Source organism: Chiloscyllium plagiosum, chromosome 18 (assembly GCF_004010195.1).
Source record: "Chiloscyllium plagiosum isolate BGI_BamShark_2017 chromosome 18, ASM401019v2, whole genome shotgun sequence".
NCBI lineage: Eukaryota > Metazoa > Chordata > Chondrichthyes > Orectolobiformes > Hemiscylliidae > Chiloscyllium > Chiloscyllium plagiosum.
In genome coordinates, this window is record NC_057727.1 from 54,882,619 (window position 1) to 54,899,718 (window position 17,100).

The 17,100-nt window shown below is 41.5% G+C and overlaps 1 protein-coding gene across 1 annotated transcript in view; it reads right to left on the reverse strand.

Moving 5' to 3' along the window:
* LOC122559263 (F-actin-capping protein subunit alpha-2-like) overlaps nucleotides 1-17,100 on the reverse strand; it is a 48,721-nt gene that overhangs the window by 11,420 nt on the left and 20,201 nt on the right. The window contains exon 7 of the mRNA XM_043708643.1: nucleotides 12,722-12,800. Coding sequence (XP_043564578.1) covers nucleotides 12,722-12,800 — 79 coding nt within the window. The remainder of the gene's footprint in view (nucleotides 1-12,721; nucleotides 12,801-17,100) is intronic.

Genomic DNA, 17,100 nt, shown 5'->3' on the forward strand with positions numbered 1-17,100 from the left:
GGTTATCTACTTTGGTGGCAAGAACAGGAAGGCAGATTACCACCTAAGTGGAATCAATTTAGGTAAAGGGGCAGTACAGCGAGATCTGGGTGTTCTTGTACACCAGTCAATGAAGGTAAGCATGCAGGTACAGCAGGTAGTGAAAAAGGCTAATAGCTTGCTGGCCTTCATAACAAGAGGAATTGAGTATAGAAGCAAAGAGGTGCTTCTGTAGCTGTACAGGGCCCTGGTGAGACCACACCTGGAGTATTGTGTGCAGTTCTGGTCTCCAAATTTGAGGAAAGACATTCTGGCTATTGAGGGAGTGCAGCGTAGGTTCACGAGGTCAATTCCTGGAATGGCGGGACTACCTTACGCTGAAAGATTGGAGCGACTGGGCTTGTAGACCCTTGAGTTTAGAAGACTGAGAGGGGATCTGATTGAGACATATAAGATTATTAAAGGATTGGACACTCTGGAGGCAGGAAACATGTTTCCGCTGATGGGTGAGTGCCAAACCAGAGGACAGAGCTTAAAAATAATGGGTAGACCATTTTGGACAGAGGTGAGGAGAAACTTCTTCACCCAGAGAGTGGTGGCTGTGTGGAATGCTCTGCCCCAGAGGGTAGTGGAGGCCCAGTCTCTTGGAATCATTTAAGAAAGAGTTGGATAGAACTCTCAAGGATAGTGGAATCAAGGATTATGGAAATAAGGCGGGAACAGGATACTGATTAAGGATGATCAGCCATGATCATATTGAATGGTGGTGCAGGCTCGAAGGGCAGAATGGCCTACTCCCGCACCTATTGTCTATTATCTTGCATGAATCACATTGTGCCTGTATAGCTGCTCTGCTTGTTTCTTGCTTTTTTTGCTGAAGGAAGACATCAAGGTTTTACATCTTTCTGCATTGACTATTTTAGTATGCAAATAAAACATTGCTTTTTTGAAAAAAAAAGTTGAATTCTTTCTCCAAGAGTAGCTGTGAAATCACAGTACTACCTAACCTAGTGGTTTTGTTCCCAAACTCAGACAGAAATTGACAAGGCTTAATGCTATTAGTCATGGAGAGGATCTTACACAACTGAATTTATTTTATACAAGACAAAATATATGGTAGAGATGAGTTGGATTCTGCTTGTCTTGGTTTGTTCTTGAGGAATCTGCGGACTGTATTTTTTGAGTATCCGTTCTTCTTGAATACTTGTAACCAAGACAAGAAAACCAAACACAGCCAGAAACCCTTACCACTTTACCATACATCAACAAAGTTTCAGAAATGACAGCCAGATTATTAAGACCCCTCGGAATCCTAGTAGCACACAAACCCACCAACACTCTCAAACTAAAACTAACAAACTTAAAAGACCCAGTAGAACCCATGGACAAAACCAACGTCATCTACAAAATTCCATGCAAGGAATGCCACAAGCACTACATAGGACAAACAGGAAGAAAGTTAGCCACCAGGATACATGAACACCAACTAGCCACAAAAAGACATGACCCTCTCTCCCTCGTAGCCCTACACACGGAGGAAAAGAAAACCCACCAGTTCAACTGGGACAGCACATCTATCCTGGGACAGGCTAAGCAAAGACATGTCAGAGAATTCCTAGAGGCCTGGCACTCCAACCACAATGCTATAAACAAACACATAGATCTAGATACCATCTATCAACCCCTCAGAAAATGAACAGGAAATGACATCACCACAAACTCCAGGAACCCCATCCAGGACAAACATATAAATAGAAAGCAGGAGACAACAGCTTCGCTTCACTGGGAGGTCGCCACTGATGATGATGTTACCTAGCCAGGTAATGAAACGTCTGGATATCAAACCTACAGCTCAGCGAGCAAACCTACACCCTATACCATTCCATTATTATCCATATGTATGTCCAATGCTCATTTAAATGTCCTTAATGTCAGCGAGTCTATTACTGTTGCATGCAGGTAGTAGGGCCGTTCCACGCCCCTACTACTCTCTGAGTAAAGAAACTACCCCCAATATTTGTCCTAAATCTATCACCCCTCAATTTAAAGCTACGTCCCCTCATGTTAACCTTCACCATCCAAGGAAAAAGACTCTCACTGTCCACCCTATCTAACTCTCTGATTATCTTATACGTCTCTACTAAGTCACCTCTCAACGTCCTTCTCTCCAATGAAAACCGCCTCAGTTCCCTTAGCCTTTCCTCATAAGATCTTTCTTCCATACCAGGCAACCACCTAGTAAATCTGCTCTGAACCCTTTCCACAGCTTCCATATCCTTCCTACAATGCGGTGACCAGAACGCAGTGCTCCAGGTGCGGCCTTACCGGTGTCTTGTACAGCTAAAGCATAACCTCGTGGCTCCGAAATTCAATCCCCCTAACATCAAGTGCCTGCACACCATATGTCTTATTAACAACCCTATCAACCTGGCTGGCAACTTTCAGGGATTTATGCACCTGGACACCATGCTCTCTCTGTTCATCTACACTGCCAAGAATTTTACCATTAGCCCAGTACTCTGCATTCCTGTTATTTCTTCCGAAGTGAACTACCTCACACTTTTCTGCATTAAACTTTATGCCACCTCTCTGCCCAGCCCTGCATTTTATCTATGTTCCTTTGTAACCCACAACGTCCTTGTGCAGTATCCACCTGAGTGTCTGCCGACCTTAGTGTAATCGCAGATTTACTAACCCATGCTTCTATGCCCGCATCCAGATCATTGGCCCCAAAAAAGATCTTTGCGTCACACCTCTGGTAACTGTGCTCCAGGATGAACATTTCCCATCAACTGTCTTCTTTCAGCTAGCCAATTTCTGATCCAAATCGATAAATCACCTTCAATCCCGAAACTCCGTATTTTGTGCAATAGCCTACCTTGTGGAACCTTATTAAACGCCTTACTGAAGTCCATATACACCCTATCAACCATTTAACCTTCATCCACCTGTTTTGTCACCTTCTCAAAGAAATCAATAAGGTTAGTTATGCACAACCTACCCTTCACAAAACTGTATTGACTATCCCTAACCAAATTATTCCTTTCCAGAGGCTGGTGTGAAAAGGGGCAATGCTGTCAAATCTCATTATTTATAGACCTTTACCAGTTTTATTCTATTGTTTACAATAGGAGAAGGTGAGGATTGGATATGCTGGAGTGTGCTGCTGGAAAAACACAGCAGGTCAGGCAGCATCCGAGGAGCAGGAGTGTCGACATTTTGGGCATAAGCCTGTCTGGGAGTAGCAGGAGACAGAGTGACGTGGAGACCAGGAGTGTGCCGGGAAGGTAAGGACTTACTATATGTTTGGGCAGCAGCTAAACACGAGATACTACACATGTAGTATCTCCCTCCTGCCCCCACCCCCAACCAGAGGAAAAAGACTCTGTAAGGTAAGGATTTTATTTTTTCTCTTTCTTTGCTTTCATATATTTAAGTGCATTGTCTGGTTTTAGTTAGTTGATATAAAGCTAACACTTACAATGGCAGGGGACCCGTGGCATGTGCCTTTTGCTTGATGTGGGAGCTCAGGGACGTGGCTGATGATCCTGACTCTCACACTTGCAAGAAGTGTGTGCAGCTGCAGCTCTTGTTTGACTGCATGACTGCTCTGGAGCCGCGGATGGACTCACTGTGGAGCATCCGTGATGCTGAGGAGGTCGTTTAGTGAACTGGTCACACCGCAGGTTAGAATTGCTGAGGGAGACAGTGAATGGGTGACCAAAAGGCAGAAAAAGAGTAGGAAGGCAGTGCAGGTGTCCCCTGCGATCATCTCCCTCCAAAACAGGTATACCGTTTTGGATACTGTTGGGGGAGATGGCTCACCCAGGGAAGGCAGCAGTTGCCAGGATCATGGCACCATGGCAGGCACTGCTGTTCAGAAGGGCGGGAAAAAGGCTCACAGGGCCAGAGTCATAGGGGATTCTACTGTAAGGGGAGCAGAAAGACGGTTCTGTGGCTGAAAACGGGACTCCCGGATAGTATGTGGCCTCCCAGGTGCTCGGGTCAAGGATGTTACCGATCGGCTGCAGAGCATTCTAAAAGGGGAGAGTGAACAGCCAGTTGTCTTGGTGCAGTTAGGCACTAACGATATAAGTAAAAAAAGAGATGAGGTCCTGAAAGCACAATTCAGGAAACTAGGAGAGAAGTCAAAAAGGAGGACCTCATAGGTAGTGATCTCGGGATTACTACCAGTGCCACGCGCTAGCCAGAGTAGAAAAGAAAGAATAGACAGGATGAACACGTGGCTTGAGGGATGGTGTAAGAGGGAGTGGTTCAGATTTGTTGGACACTGGGACTGGTTCTGGGGAAGCAGGGACTATTACAAATTGGATGGTCTACACCTGACAAGACTGGAACTAGTGTCCTTGGGGAATTTTTGCTACTGCTATTGGGGAGGTTTTAAACTAATGTGGCAGAGGGCTGGGAATCAGATGAGAAGACAAGTAGACAGCGAGGTGAAACTGGAGACTGTAAGAGTCATGAAGTTAGCATTAATAAGGAGAAGAATAGTCTGAGAGCAGATGTACGCAAAAGAATTGGTGGCCAGAAGTGCATGTACTTTAATGCAAGGAGTATAGTGGGTAAGGCAGATGAACTTGGGCCTTGGATTAATGCCTGGGAGTATGATGCTATTGGTTGAAGGAAGGGCATGATTGGCTACTAAGTGTTCCAGGATACAGACGCTTCAGACAGACAGGACAGGGAGGGAAGTAAAAGGCAGGGAGGTGTTGCATTGCTGGTCAGGGATGATATCACAGCTGTGTTAAAGGACGACACAATGGAGGGCTTGAGTCATGAGGATTATGAGTGGAGCTGAGAAATAAGAAGGGTGCAGTTACATTGTTGGAGCTGTATTACAGACCTCCCAACAGTGAGAGTGAGGTAGAAGAACAAAAAGGTAAATAGATTATGGAAAGATGTAGAGGCAACAGGGTAGTAGTGATGGGAGATTTTAATTTTCCCAATAGTGACTAGGATACATTTAGCGTCAGAGGTCTGGATGGCGCAGAATTTGTAAGAAGCATCCAGAAGAGTTTTCTAGAGCAGTATATCAATAGTCCGACGAGGGAAGGTGCCATTATTAGATCTGGTGTTGGGGAATGAGCCAGGCCAAGTGGTAGAAGTTGCAGTGGGGGATTTCTTTGGGAGCAGTGACCACAATTCTGTAAGTTTTAGAATACTTGTAGACAAAGATGAGAGTGGGCCTAAGGGAAGAGTACTAAACTGGGCCAAGGCCAATAATATCAAAATTAGGCAGGAGCTGGGAAATGTGGATTGGACACAGATGTTTGAAGGGAAGTCCACATTTGATATGTGGGAGGCTTTCAAAGGTAGGTTAAAAATAGTGCAGGATAGGCATGTCCCTTTAAAAGCAAAGGATAGGAAAGGCAAGGTTCATGAACCGTGGATGATAGGAGGAATCGTCAACATAAGTAGGGAAGATGTGTTGGGTAGGCTAGAGGTTATTAAGGTGGACAAATCCCCAGGACTGGATGGGATCTATCCCAGGTTGCTGAGGGAGGCATGAGAGCAAATAGCTGGGACTCCGACAGATATCTTTGTAGCTTCCTTAAACATAGGTGAGGTGCCGGAGGATCGGAGGGTTGCTTATGTTGTCCCCCTGTACAAGATGGGTAGAGGGATATTCTGGGTAACTACAGACCAGTGAGCCTGATGTCAGTGGTAGAAAAGTTGCTGGAGAAGATACTGAGAGATAAAATCTATTTATAGTTGGAAAAGAGAAAAGAATCGGCTTATCAGTGATAGGCAACATGGTGTTGGGGAAAGTGAAGTTACATGGTGTGCAGGGTGTTCTAGCTAGGTGGATAAACAACTGGTTGAGCAACAGGAGACAGAGAGGAGTAGTTGAAGGGAGTTTCTCAAAATGGAGAAAGGGGACTAGTGGTGTTCCACAGGGATCAGTGCTGGAATCACTGCCTTACCAACTTAAGAATTCTTTGAGGAAGTGACCAAGTTGATAGATAAAGAAAGGGCTGTTGATGTCATATACATGGACTTCAGTAAGGCGTTTGATAAGGTTCCCCATGGTAAACTAATGGGGAAAGTGATGTTACATGGTGTGCAGGGTGTTCTAGCTTGGTGGATAAACAACTGGTTGAGCAACAGGAGACAGAGCGGAGTAGTTGAAGGGAGTTTCTCAAAATGGAGAAAGGTAACTAGTAGTATTCCACAGGGATCAGTGCTGGGATCACTGTTGTTTGTGATATACATAAATGATCTGGAAGAGGGCACTGTTGATATAATCAGCAAGTTTGCAGATGACACGAAGATTGGTGTAGTAGCAGAAAGCATAGGGGACTGTCAAAGAATACAGGAGAATATAGATAGTCTGGAGAGTCAGGTGGAAAAGTGGCAGATAGAGTTCAATCCAGGCAAATGTAAGGTGATGCATTTTGGGAAGTCTAATTCTAGAATGAATTATACAGTAAACAGAAGAGCCTTTGGAAAAGTTGATGAACAGAGAGATCTGGGAGGTCAGATCCATTGTACCCTGAAGGTTGCTGCACAGATGGATAGAGTAGTCAAGAAGGCATATATGATATGCTTGCCTTCATTGAATGGGGTATTGAGTATAAAAGCTGGCAGATCATGTTAAAATTGTACACGAAGTTGGTTTGGCTGCATTTAGAATACTGTTTACAGTTCTGGTCGCCACATTAGCAAAAGGATGTGGATGCTTTGGAGAGGATGCAGAGGAGGTTTACAAGGATGTTGCCTGGTATGGAAGGTGCTAGCTATGAAGAAAGGTTGAGTAGGTTATGATTGTTTTCATTAGAAAAAAGGAGATTAAGGGGAGTACCTGACTGAGGTCTGCCAAATCATGAAGTGTATAGACAGGGTAGATAGAGATAAGCTTTTTCTCAGGGTGAAGGATTCAATAACAAGAGGTCACGCTTTCAAGGTGAGAGCTGAAAAATTTAAGGGGGACACACACGGCAAGTACTTTACACAGAGGGTGGTAGGTGCCTGGAATACGTTGCCAGCAGAGGTAGTAGAGGCAGGCATGGTAGATTCATTTAAGACAGATGCATAAGTATGTGGGGAGCAGAGGGATACAGATGCTTAGGAATTGAGCGACAGGTTTAGCCAGTGGATTTTGGATAAGCTTGTTTGGAGGGCTGAAGGGCCTGTTCCTGGGCTGTAAATTTTCTTTGTTCTTTGTTCTAAGCCCTTCATCAGGAATGCGGCTTGTGGGCCAGGGGTGCTGAGAGGTAAATGAGAGGGTGAGATGTGACTTCATCTACCTATCACATTCCCAGCTACCTTCCCCCAGCCCCACCCTTCTCCAAGTTATCGATCAGCACTGTGGTCCACAGGTTCATTCCTGATGAAGAGCTTATTCCCAAAATGTCAATTCTCCTGCTCCTCGGATGCTGCCTGACTGGCTGTATTTTTCCAGCATGACACTCTGAGCTATTGTTTACAATACTCAGGCAGGTTTTGTAAAAGGATTCTAATCTCCCTACCATATCTTAAAAATAAAAATATATAACATACACTACATGTTGAAAATTCTGAGGAATACCTAGTACAGATGCAAGCAAGCAAACTGCGTTGTGAAGACACACTTAAAGTTTAATGGTAGCGCCCTCCTGTCCCCACAGTATAATAAATAAATTCATCTTAGAACAATTGTCTGAAACTTGCAATTAAATATTTATTAATCTTGTACTTCACTTTTGATTTTTTTTTTAACTGCTGTGCAACAGGATATTAAATAAACTAGCCTGTTAATAGACACCCATGAAAAGAAGCTGAAATGCAGACACTCATATGAACCAGTCAATGTTATGCTAATTGAAAGAACTGTAAAGATATCACATTATAAATTGAAACAAAGATTATAATGTAAGGGCCATGTGTTTTTATTTTTCTGCATTTTTATTGTGGACTGAAATTGGAAAAAAAAATAAAGGATTATTGCAGCTTTTAAAGACAAGTAACTTTATACTCATTGTAAGTGCTATTCAGACAGTTGCTGGTTCAAGTGGTTGTAGGTGAGGATGCAGATGAGCCAGAACCAAGGCTGTGTACTAATGGAGGTTCAGCTAGCTACAAATAGCTGATTAGACTGTTGGCTAGTGACAAATTATCAATAACTAAGGCCTTCTGCCTCCTGACAATTACGCAATTAGTTCTGAACTGAACAAGTTGGGTGTGTGAACAAGATAATAAGAAGCCATAAGACCACCCTCAGCTCAGAGCTATCTCTGTTCTCTGCAGTAAAAGCTTTATCAAAAGCAGTGTATTTTACTTTCAGCGGTTGCTGTAGACTGTGACTTTTAATTAATAAGAGAGATACTTTTATATGTATGAACCATCTTGTGCCTCCTACAAACCAGCGAAAGTATCTAGAGAAAGAAGACTGAGAATCAGCATTCTGATCAGCACAAGAAAGTGAACAAGAATGTTCCTTTGAACAGGCACCACTGAACTATTTTTCCAGTTTCTCCCTCTGGCCATAACACCTTTTTCTTTGATGTCTATGTCTGTTTGTATGTAAGGGGAATTAATAAGGGGACTGGAGGTTGAACATGAAGAGTTATAGGCTGATAGTTCATAATTGTTTCCTTGTGGTTACAGTCTATTTAGTTGGAATAAATAGTCATTCTTTTTAAGTTCGATAACCTGGTCCATGCTTTTTGTCAACTTGGGTCTAAAATTCAGGTAACTTGGGAAATTTTGCATACTTCTTTAAAATTTTTAACTTCTGTGCTGACTCTGGGAATAGCGGGGCTAGATTTTCAAAGTATCGTAGTAATCAGGTAAAACAAATAAAGATGACTATGGGTAAATGGGTTCTCAACATCATGGAAATTTAACAAAGATATGAAAAAGATGCAGGTTAAGAGGCTTTTTTAGTGCAGTGGTAGTGTCTCTGTCTTTGAACCAGGAAGTCGGGATCAAGTTCCATTAGTTCCTGAAAATGTAATGACATCTCTGTATAAATTGATTAGAAAATATCTAAAAAAGGTGCAAGATTACTGGTGTTTTGCTATTTTTTTCCTTTTTGCTTTTCAAACTGTAGCACTAAAAACTAAATAGGTTGGATAGAATCCACAGTAGATTGGTTTATCAATTTCTTATTGTTCACTGCTGTTTCTTTCCATTATACATGAAGATCCTCAGAACAACAAAAGGCTCACTGTCACCAGGTACTAACTCAAGAGGTTTATAAATGTCAGCAACAGCTCTTGAATAATTAAAACACATTTCCAGATAATTATTATTCTTTTGATGTAATTTTTCAGTTTACTAATTAAAAGATATTCCTTGAGAGGGAAGATCAATAGGATAGCATGCAGAAAGGGGAGGAACTTGTGCGTAAGTTCAACTTGTTAACATTCCAATAAAGTCACTCTGTGGTCTAGATGGAAGTCTGGGGAAACAACACAGTCTAATTCAGTATGGCTTCTCAGTACAGAATTTTCACAGCCCAGTTCTCATTATAGTGTTGTTTGAAATATAAATAAAAGGGATGAGCACCTGAGGGCGAGGGCAGAGTGACTGCCCTTGACATTAAAGCATCATTTGACTGAATACGGTTTCAATTTTACTCGAGCACCTTGATGTCAATTGGAATCAAGGGAATCTCACTATTTCATATCGAGCCCAAAGGAATTTGAGGCAATCATCTCCATCCCAGAATATTGCTGCAGCAGTTCCTTGGGGTTCTACATATTTTCTAATCAACCTGTTCAACTACATTACTATATACCTATGGAACAGGTGGTACTTAAACCCAAGCTCTTCGAGTTAGCTACTACTCCCAAATATCTTCAGCTGCTTCATCAATGACCTTCTAGTCAACTTAAGTTTAGAAGGGGAAATATTTGCTAAAGATGGTACAGTTTTCAGCATCATTTGCAACTAACACATACTAACCTGGCTAACCTTCAGGCTTAGGCTGATAAGTGGCAGAATTAAACATCACCCCACACAGGTTTCAGACGATAACCATTCCCAACAGGAGATAATCTAACCTATTCCCCTTGATATTTCAATGGCATTATCATTACTGCATTTTCCAGAAAAAAATTCCTGGGACAGAAACCAAACTCAACCAGCCATACAAATACTGTGGCTTGGAATTCTGTACTGAGTAATTCATACTCCTGACTCCCTGAAGCCAGTCCACCATTGACAAGGCATAAGTCAGAAATGTGATGGAATATTCCTTGCTTGCCTGAAATTAATAGAGTTGCAACAGCATTCAAGAAGCTTGACACCATTGGCATTCCATCCATCTCCTTAAATATTTACCCTCTCTACTACTAGTGCACAATCTACAAGATACATTGCAGCTAAGGATCCTTCAGCACCGCTTCTCAAAGCTGCAACTCCAACCACTTAAAAAAACAAGGGCAGTTTATATTGGAACATTGCCATTTGCAAGTTTCCCTCCTAACCACACACCATCAGAACTTGGAAATATAATTGTGTTCTTCTGTTGTCACAGGGTCAATATCTTGGGGCTACTACTCCTCCCACCACACCATTACATACACATATTCTCTCTCACAAACATATGTTCAACACAATGGGTATATATCACTGATTATCCTATAGTTCAAACTCTGTCCACCTTATGCTCGAATATATTCAGTGACTAAGGATGAAATCGTCAGCTAAAGGTGGCAAGCTTGGAGGCAAGAAGAATACATAATTAGACAACATGGTGGCACACTCAAACCCCACTGCCTTCCTGCCTCCAACAGAGTTAAGTTTTGGGTTGGAAAGTCCAACCATGCTGCCAATTGTTGACAATATGTGCTCAATTATGGACCACAAAAAGCATCAAGCCCATCATTGCTGGGAATACTAAGCTGTAGGCAGGCCTGCTGCAAAATAACATACCCAAAAGGTCTACCTGACCTAGGGACTGGAAATAGGTCAAAGGGTACCAACTAGGAGCAACACCCTGACACTACTTCCCATCTGATCTTACATCCTTCCTCCTCTCGTCCTTTCCAAAGCACCCAATATGAGTATCACCTTCCTGCTCCAAACAATCACCTAGCTTAGTCTTGACTCCTCCGCAATCCTAGAACATCGGGGATGCTCTTCTGCCAGCAGCCATGCTACTGCCAAGTCCAAGTACTGAAGGCTCACTGTTCTTGCTAGGTGGGACTTCCATCTCTAGGGTCTTGAGTCCAGGCAATGACTCATTGATGGCCGAAGCAATGCCTGTTACATGTGAGATTGCAAGGGCCCTCCCTGGAGGGGGAAGCATGGGTCTTTTGCTGGCTGTCCAACAGGCAAAACCCCTACATCTCCACCTGATTTTGTCTTAGGACTCCACAGCTCTCTAAGAGAAAGAGATCCAAAGATTATCAAACTATTGAGAGAAGAAATTTCTGCTTACCCCCAACTTAAATATGATCCCTAATTTTAACACACTGTCCCTATTTCTAGATACCTCCTCAGGAGAAAATCTCTCAGCATCTACACTGTCAAATGTCTTAGAGTTTTATATGTCTAAATACCTCCACCTTCTCATTGGAAATTATGAATGGTCACTAATTCTAGCCTTGCCAGTATTAATCATACATCAGGAGCTTTTTTTTCTCAAAACATAACTTAAAGTTCCATACTTTTTCCCTGATCTGAATGGAACTAGTTGATCTCCTCTGTAGTGGTAGAAAGTGGTTTATGATAGATCTAATGTTTCTGGATGAGGGGGTGATAATATTCACTCCTGATTACTACACAGTGGCATGATACAAGTGTCCAAGTGTGAGCAATGAACTGTGCTGCCCTTGTCCTTTGTGCTTGAATAATTTGCTGTCATTTCCTGCACTCATGTGAAAAGTGGTTCATTTGGTGAGGTACAGAAGGTCGTCATTGCTCAAGGAATTCTAATGTTTCTGGATTAGGGGGTGATAATTAAACATAATATTCACTCCTGATTACTACACAGTGGCATGATACAAGTGTCCAAGTGTGAGCAATGAACTGTGCTGCCCTTGTCCTTTGTGCTTGAATAATTTGCTGTCATTTCCTGCACTCATGTGAAAAGTGGTTCATTTGGTGAGGTACAGAAGGTCGTCATTGCTCAAGGAATCTTGTCCAACCTTGAAAGTAAAGTCACCAGAGAGAAAAGACCATGAGAAAGTTCATACAAGAAAGAAATTAATAAAAAGAAAGCTGAGCTCCTATCGCATTGTGACTCCGATATGAGACTAACTTGTGAGTTAACGGTTCTGTAGCAGATTCGGCCCACTGAATCCATTCTGTCACACCAACATAACGGTTGTTTCTTTCTCCTGTGGTTGAAAGCATTTTGGGAATTCCACTGATAGGCTTCTTTCTAATCAATGCTTGCTGCCTGGAAGTTGTTTTTTTACCCTTTCTAACAGTATTGGTAACACTTTCTTCAGTAGTTTATATTTGAAAGATACAATATGTGAAGCATTGATTAATTAATATTTGTTTGGAATTTGTAATTGTATGAACCACTGCAAGATGTTGAATGATAATGTCACAATAGGAAGTTTGATGCAAAATCTGCGTGCTTGTAAAAACCCACTCATAGTAAGTTCATTCTGTCATAGCATGTACTGAGGCACAACAGCAATAATCAAATTTCCCTTTCTATCTGCTCAATGTTTCACTTTGTTTTGATAGGAACTAGTGCTACTTGTTTGTAACACAGGCATCAACTGTTTATACCATGTCCCAAACTGGAGTTACTAACAACCCACTGCTGGACCCTTACCTGCACCTTAATTGTCCCCATGACTTCAGCATTTGGTGGGCAGAGCATGAGCTTCCATTCAGATTTCCAAGAGCCATTCCTAAAATCAAAATGGTTACAGAAACATTGTGCAGTTAATCTATTGGCAATATTGATAGTATTGAAGCTAAATAACCAAGGAACTGATAGCAAGGCATTATAAGACAGAATCTAAGCATATTCCACAGTAGCTGGACTGTACTTGATAATAAACAGAGGTAAAGAAAAGGTTAGGGAATTTTGCTGATCTAATTCAAGTTTTATTCTGTTCTGAGTCAAAGAATGAGGGTTAATCTTTTAAAATATAATAATTGAGCATGTTGCATAAGTAATCATCACTGTGGACCACCTTTGTTGTACAAGGTTCTCTGTACTATTGTTCACCATGGGATAGGTTTGTTGCCACCACCTTCTCATTGTAGGGATCTGAAAGGCCTGGTAGAGGAAAACTGCTTAGTATTCTGATGAGAGGAATAAGTTAATTAAGATGCTTGTTAGCAACTAAATATAATAGCACTGATATGATCGCCAATGTTACAGAGACTATGAAGAGGAGTACATGATAAGAGCTGAAAATGTGTTGCTGAAAAAGTGCAGCAGGTCAGGCAGCATCCAAGGAGCAGGAGAATCGACGTTTTGGGCATGAGCCCTTCTTCAGGAAGGCTCATGCCCAAAACGTCGATTCTCCTGCTCCTTGCATGCTGCCTGACCTGCTGCGCTTTTCCAGCAACACATTTTCAGCTCTGATCTCCAGCATCTGCAGTCCTCACTTTCTTCTAGGAGTACATGATAAGTCTTACTACTTTGAGATACTACACTATTCTCCCACAAAGTTGGTAAGACATCATCACAGCACTTAAGGTACTCCTCTGTATTGACCCTTTCATTCCCTTACACACTTATCCAACTCCCTCTATATTTTTCTCTCATCTTTTTGTTCTCATTTGTGTATATAATTACATATGTAACAGCCCTGTCTTCCCCCAAAGTTGCTCACTTCAAAGATTCAGTCTGGAGGTTTCAATTGGAATGTGTTCTGTTTAGACTTGGAAGATCAGCAGATCATGGAACTGAACACGGTTGACTTTAATTCTGTTCCTGACAGTGTGAAATTAAAAGTCTCTTTCTTTATGATGGCCCTCTTGGGACAAACCTAACTAAACAGTGGTGGGTTGATTGCTGCTGAATGGGATGAGGTTCTTGCAGTTCCCTCTTGCAATTCATTCTGCTGTACAAACAACATGCAATCACTGCTGGACTGCACCTCCCTGAATGACTGTACCTTTGCTGCTAATATCCCATTTCTATATTTATTATCCTTGATTCATATTTGTCAACTGCCATGCTTGACAATGCATAATAGAGAGTGATTTCTGCAGTTGAACTGTTCCTTCCTACATACATCTTGATAGCCTCATGAATGTAAATGTGGAGTTGGCCTCTTTGTTAGAACAGCTGGGTCTTCAGATCTTTGCCCATCAGCAATTGTGATGGCAAGCAGCACACTGGAGTGGAATGAATTGGTAATTCACATGAGAACTGACTGTCCAGATCCCACTCTTGACTTCCCTATTCAACTTTGGGTATCTCAGCAAACGTATGAAATGCTCAAATCCAGAACATGCTGCAAATTGGCTGGAGCATTTATTACAATTGTGATCCATTATTCAAAACAACCTCATCAGGGGTAATATGCATTGCAAATATGGCTTGCAAGACACTGCTAACAGCATTTGTAGTGGTGGTGTATATATTCTTTACATTTACTTTCTTTGAAAAACAGTCAAACGTAGTAACAGTCTCTATCATTAGGGACAAAAAATTTTATAAACTGATGGGACTATAAGTAAACAAGTCAGCAGGACCTGATGGCTTGCATCCAAATATTTTGAAGGAAGTAGCCACAGAGATAATGGAGGCATTAGTCAAAATGTTCCAGAACTCATAGCCCTATTCAAGGAAGGAGAAAACTGAAAGCAAGAAGCTATTGGCCCACTAGCTGAATGACTGCCATTGGGAAAATGCTAGAGTTCATGAAGAAATAGTAGGATATTTATAAAATCCCAATGTCATACAACAAAGTAAACATGGTTTTGTAAAAGGAAAATCATGTTTGACAAATTGAATGCATGTGACAAATTTTGATTCTCATTAATTCTAATTCTAATTTTAGAGTACTTTGTGTGTTGAATAAGCAGAGTTGACAAAGAAGAATTGGTAAATGTAGTGTATTTGGATTTACAGAGGTATTTGAGAAGGTACCACATAAAAGGTCACTGCACAAGATAACAGCTCCTGGTATTGTGTAATTTATTATCATGAATTGAAGATTGATTAACATACAGAAGACAGAGAATCTGGAGTAATGGGTTTTTTTACAGATTAGGAAGTATAATAGTGGAGTGCCAAAAGGATCAGTTCTGAGGCTTCAATCTTCTATATCAGGGACTTGAAAAAGTGGCAGAGTGTAATATATCAATATTTTCTGAAAACACAAAATCACTAAGAGGGCATAATGTAATGAGGACATTACGAACCTGTAGGAGGGTATAAAATGGTTGACTGGGCAAGAACTTTCCCAATGGAGTTTAATATATGAAAATGTGAAGTCATGCATCTTCATAGGAAGAATCAAGAGGTGGACTTATTTAAGTGGAGAGACACTCCAAAGATTGCAACACAGAGATCTATGTTCTTGTGCATGAAACTCAAAAGGTTAAGCAGGTGCAGCAAGTAATTAAAAAGGCGAATTGAATGTTGAGCCTTTATTGCTAGGAGGTTGGAGTTTAAAATTAGGGAAGTGTGTTGCAGCTGTACAAGGTGTTGGTGAGGCCATGCCTGCTGTACAGTATATAGTTTGTTTCTCATATTTAAGCAAATAGATACTGGCATTAGAGGCAGTTCAAAAAAGATCCACTAGTCAGATTCTGAGATTAAAAGGGTACCTTAGCAAGAATTGTTAAACAGGGTTAAGTCCTTATTCATTATAGTTCAGAAGAATGAGCAGTGATTTTATTGAAACATACAAGACTCTGAGGTGGGTTGACAGGGTAAGTGTTGAGAAGGTGTTTCCACTAGGCAGGGAATCTTGAACAAGATGACATAGCTATGGACTTAGGGGACACTCCTTTTAAAACTGATACACAAATGAATTTCTTATTCCAGAGGATAGTGAATGTTTGCAAGTTTGTACTCCAAAATGTTGTGGAGGCTAGGTCATGAAGTATTCAAAGAAGTAACATATTTTTGAAATATCAGGGAGCTGAGGGATATGTGGAGCTGGTGCAAAAGAGAAGTTGAGACCTGGGGCAGATCAGCCATGATCTTGTAAAATGGCGGAGCAAGTTTGAAGTGCCAAAAGGCCTACTGCTGCTGCTCATTTCTCATGTTATTATCCAAATGAATAGGTCTATGTCCATATGTTCCCATGATCTGGTAAGGAAAGTGTAGGTATCAACGGTTCTCTTTGATCTGGCCAGTGAATAGTGCAGGTTTCACAGCGGACCAAGACCACGCACCACTGACCAGCTCTGACCAGACACATAATGGTCCGCAAGCGATCTTGGTATATATTATGTAGGCTATCTTCCTGAAGAGAAGTTGGAAAAACCAGCCTTAGATACACCACAAAGTCACCCATGATTGTGAAATTCTGTCATTCTTCAAGATGTGTTTTCATTGGCCAACCATTAAGTTTTGGTCTGGCCAGCCTTCAACACATGACTGACGAATGGTGATGCATTCTTAGTCTCACTACTGCTCATGTCAAAGCCCATGCAGCTAAGAGATCCTATTTCTTCATCTTGCTTGTAACTGAGGCATCAGCACCTACGGTTATTGCAAAGGCCATTTTGGAGTTGGCCGGAACATCTGAAAATGCTGGCTTTTACCCTTCACTAGGATTTGTCTCAAAAATTCTGTCATAAGTGTCAAAAGAGACAAAATTTTCACCAACTGTTCAGTCATCCTGAAAATTCAAATTATATCATGAATTGATGTTTGGAGTGGCAAACACCTTGATGGTTTTGCTTTTCTGTGGATTTGTCATTAGCCCATCTACCTAATGGATTCCTTGGAAAATTCATATTTGTCACTGAGGACAAGTTGTTCTGCTGGTAAGTGTTTGAAGACTGCGTACATTCCCTGATCATGCTCTTCAATTGTTTCACCCTATCAATGTGTCATCCATGATTTCTTGATGATGTTTTAAAATGTTGGGTAGAGTCCATAGAGAAACCTCTGGAACTACGACAATTTCAAATGAAGCAAAACCGCATTATAAATATCGCTCAACCAAAGGTATCTGCTGAAATCCACTGTTTTTAGTGAGTTGTTGCACACTCAACTTTTGAATAATTTAG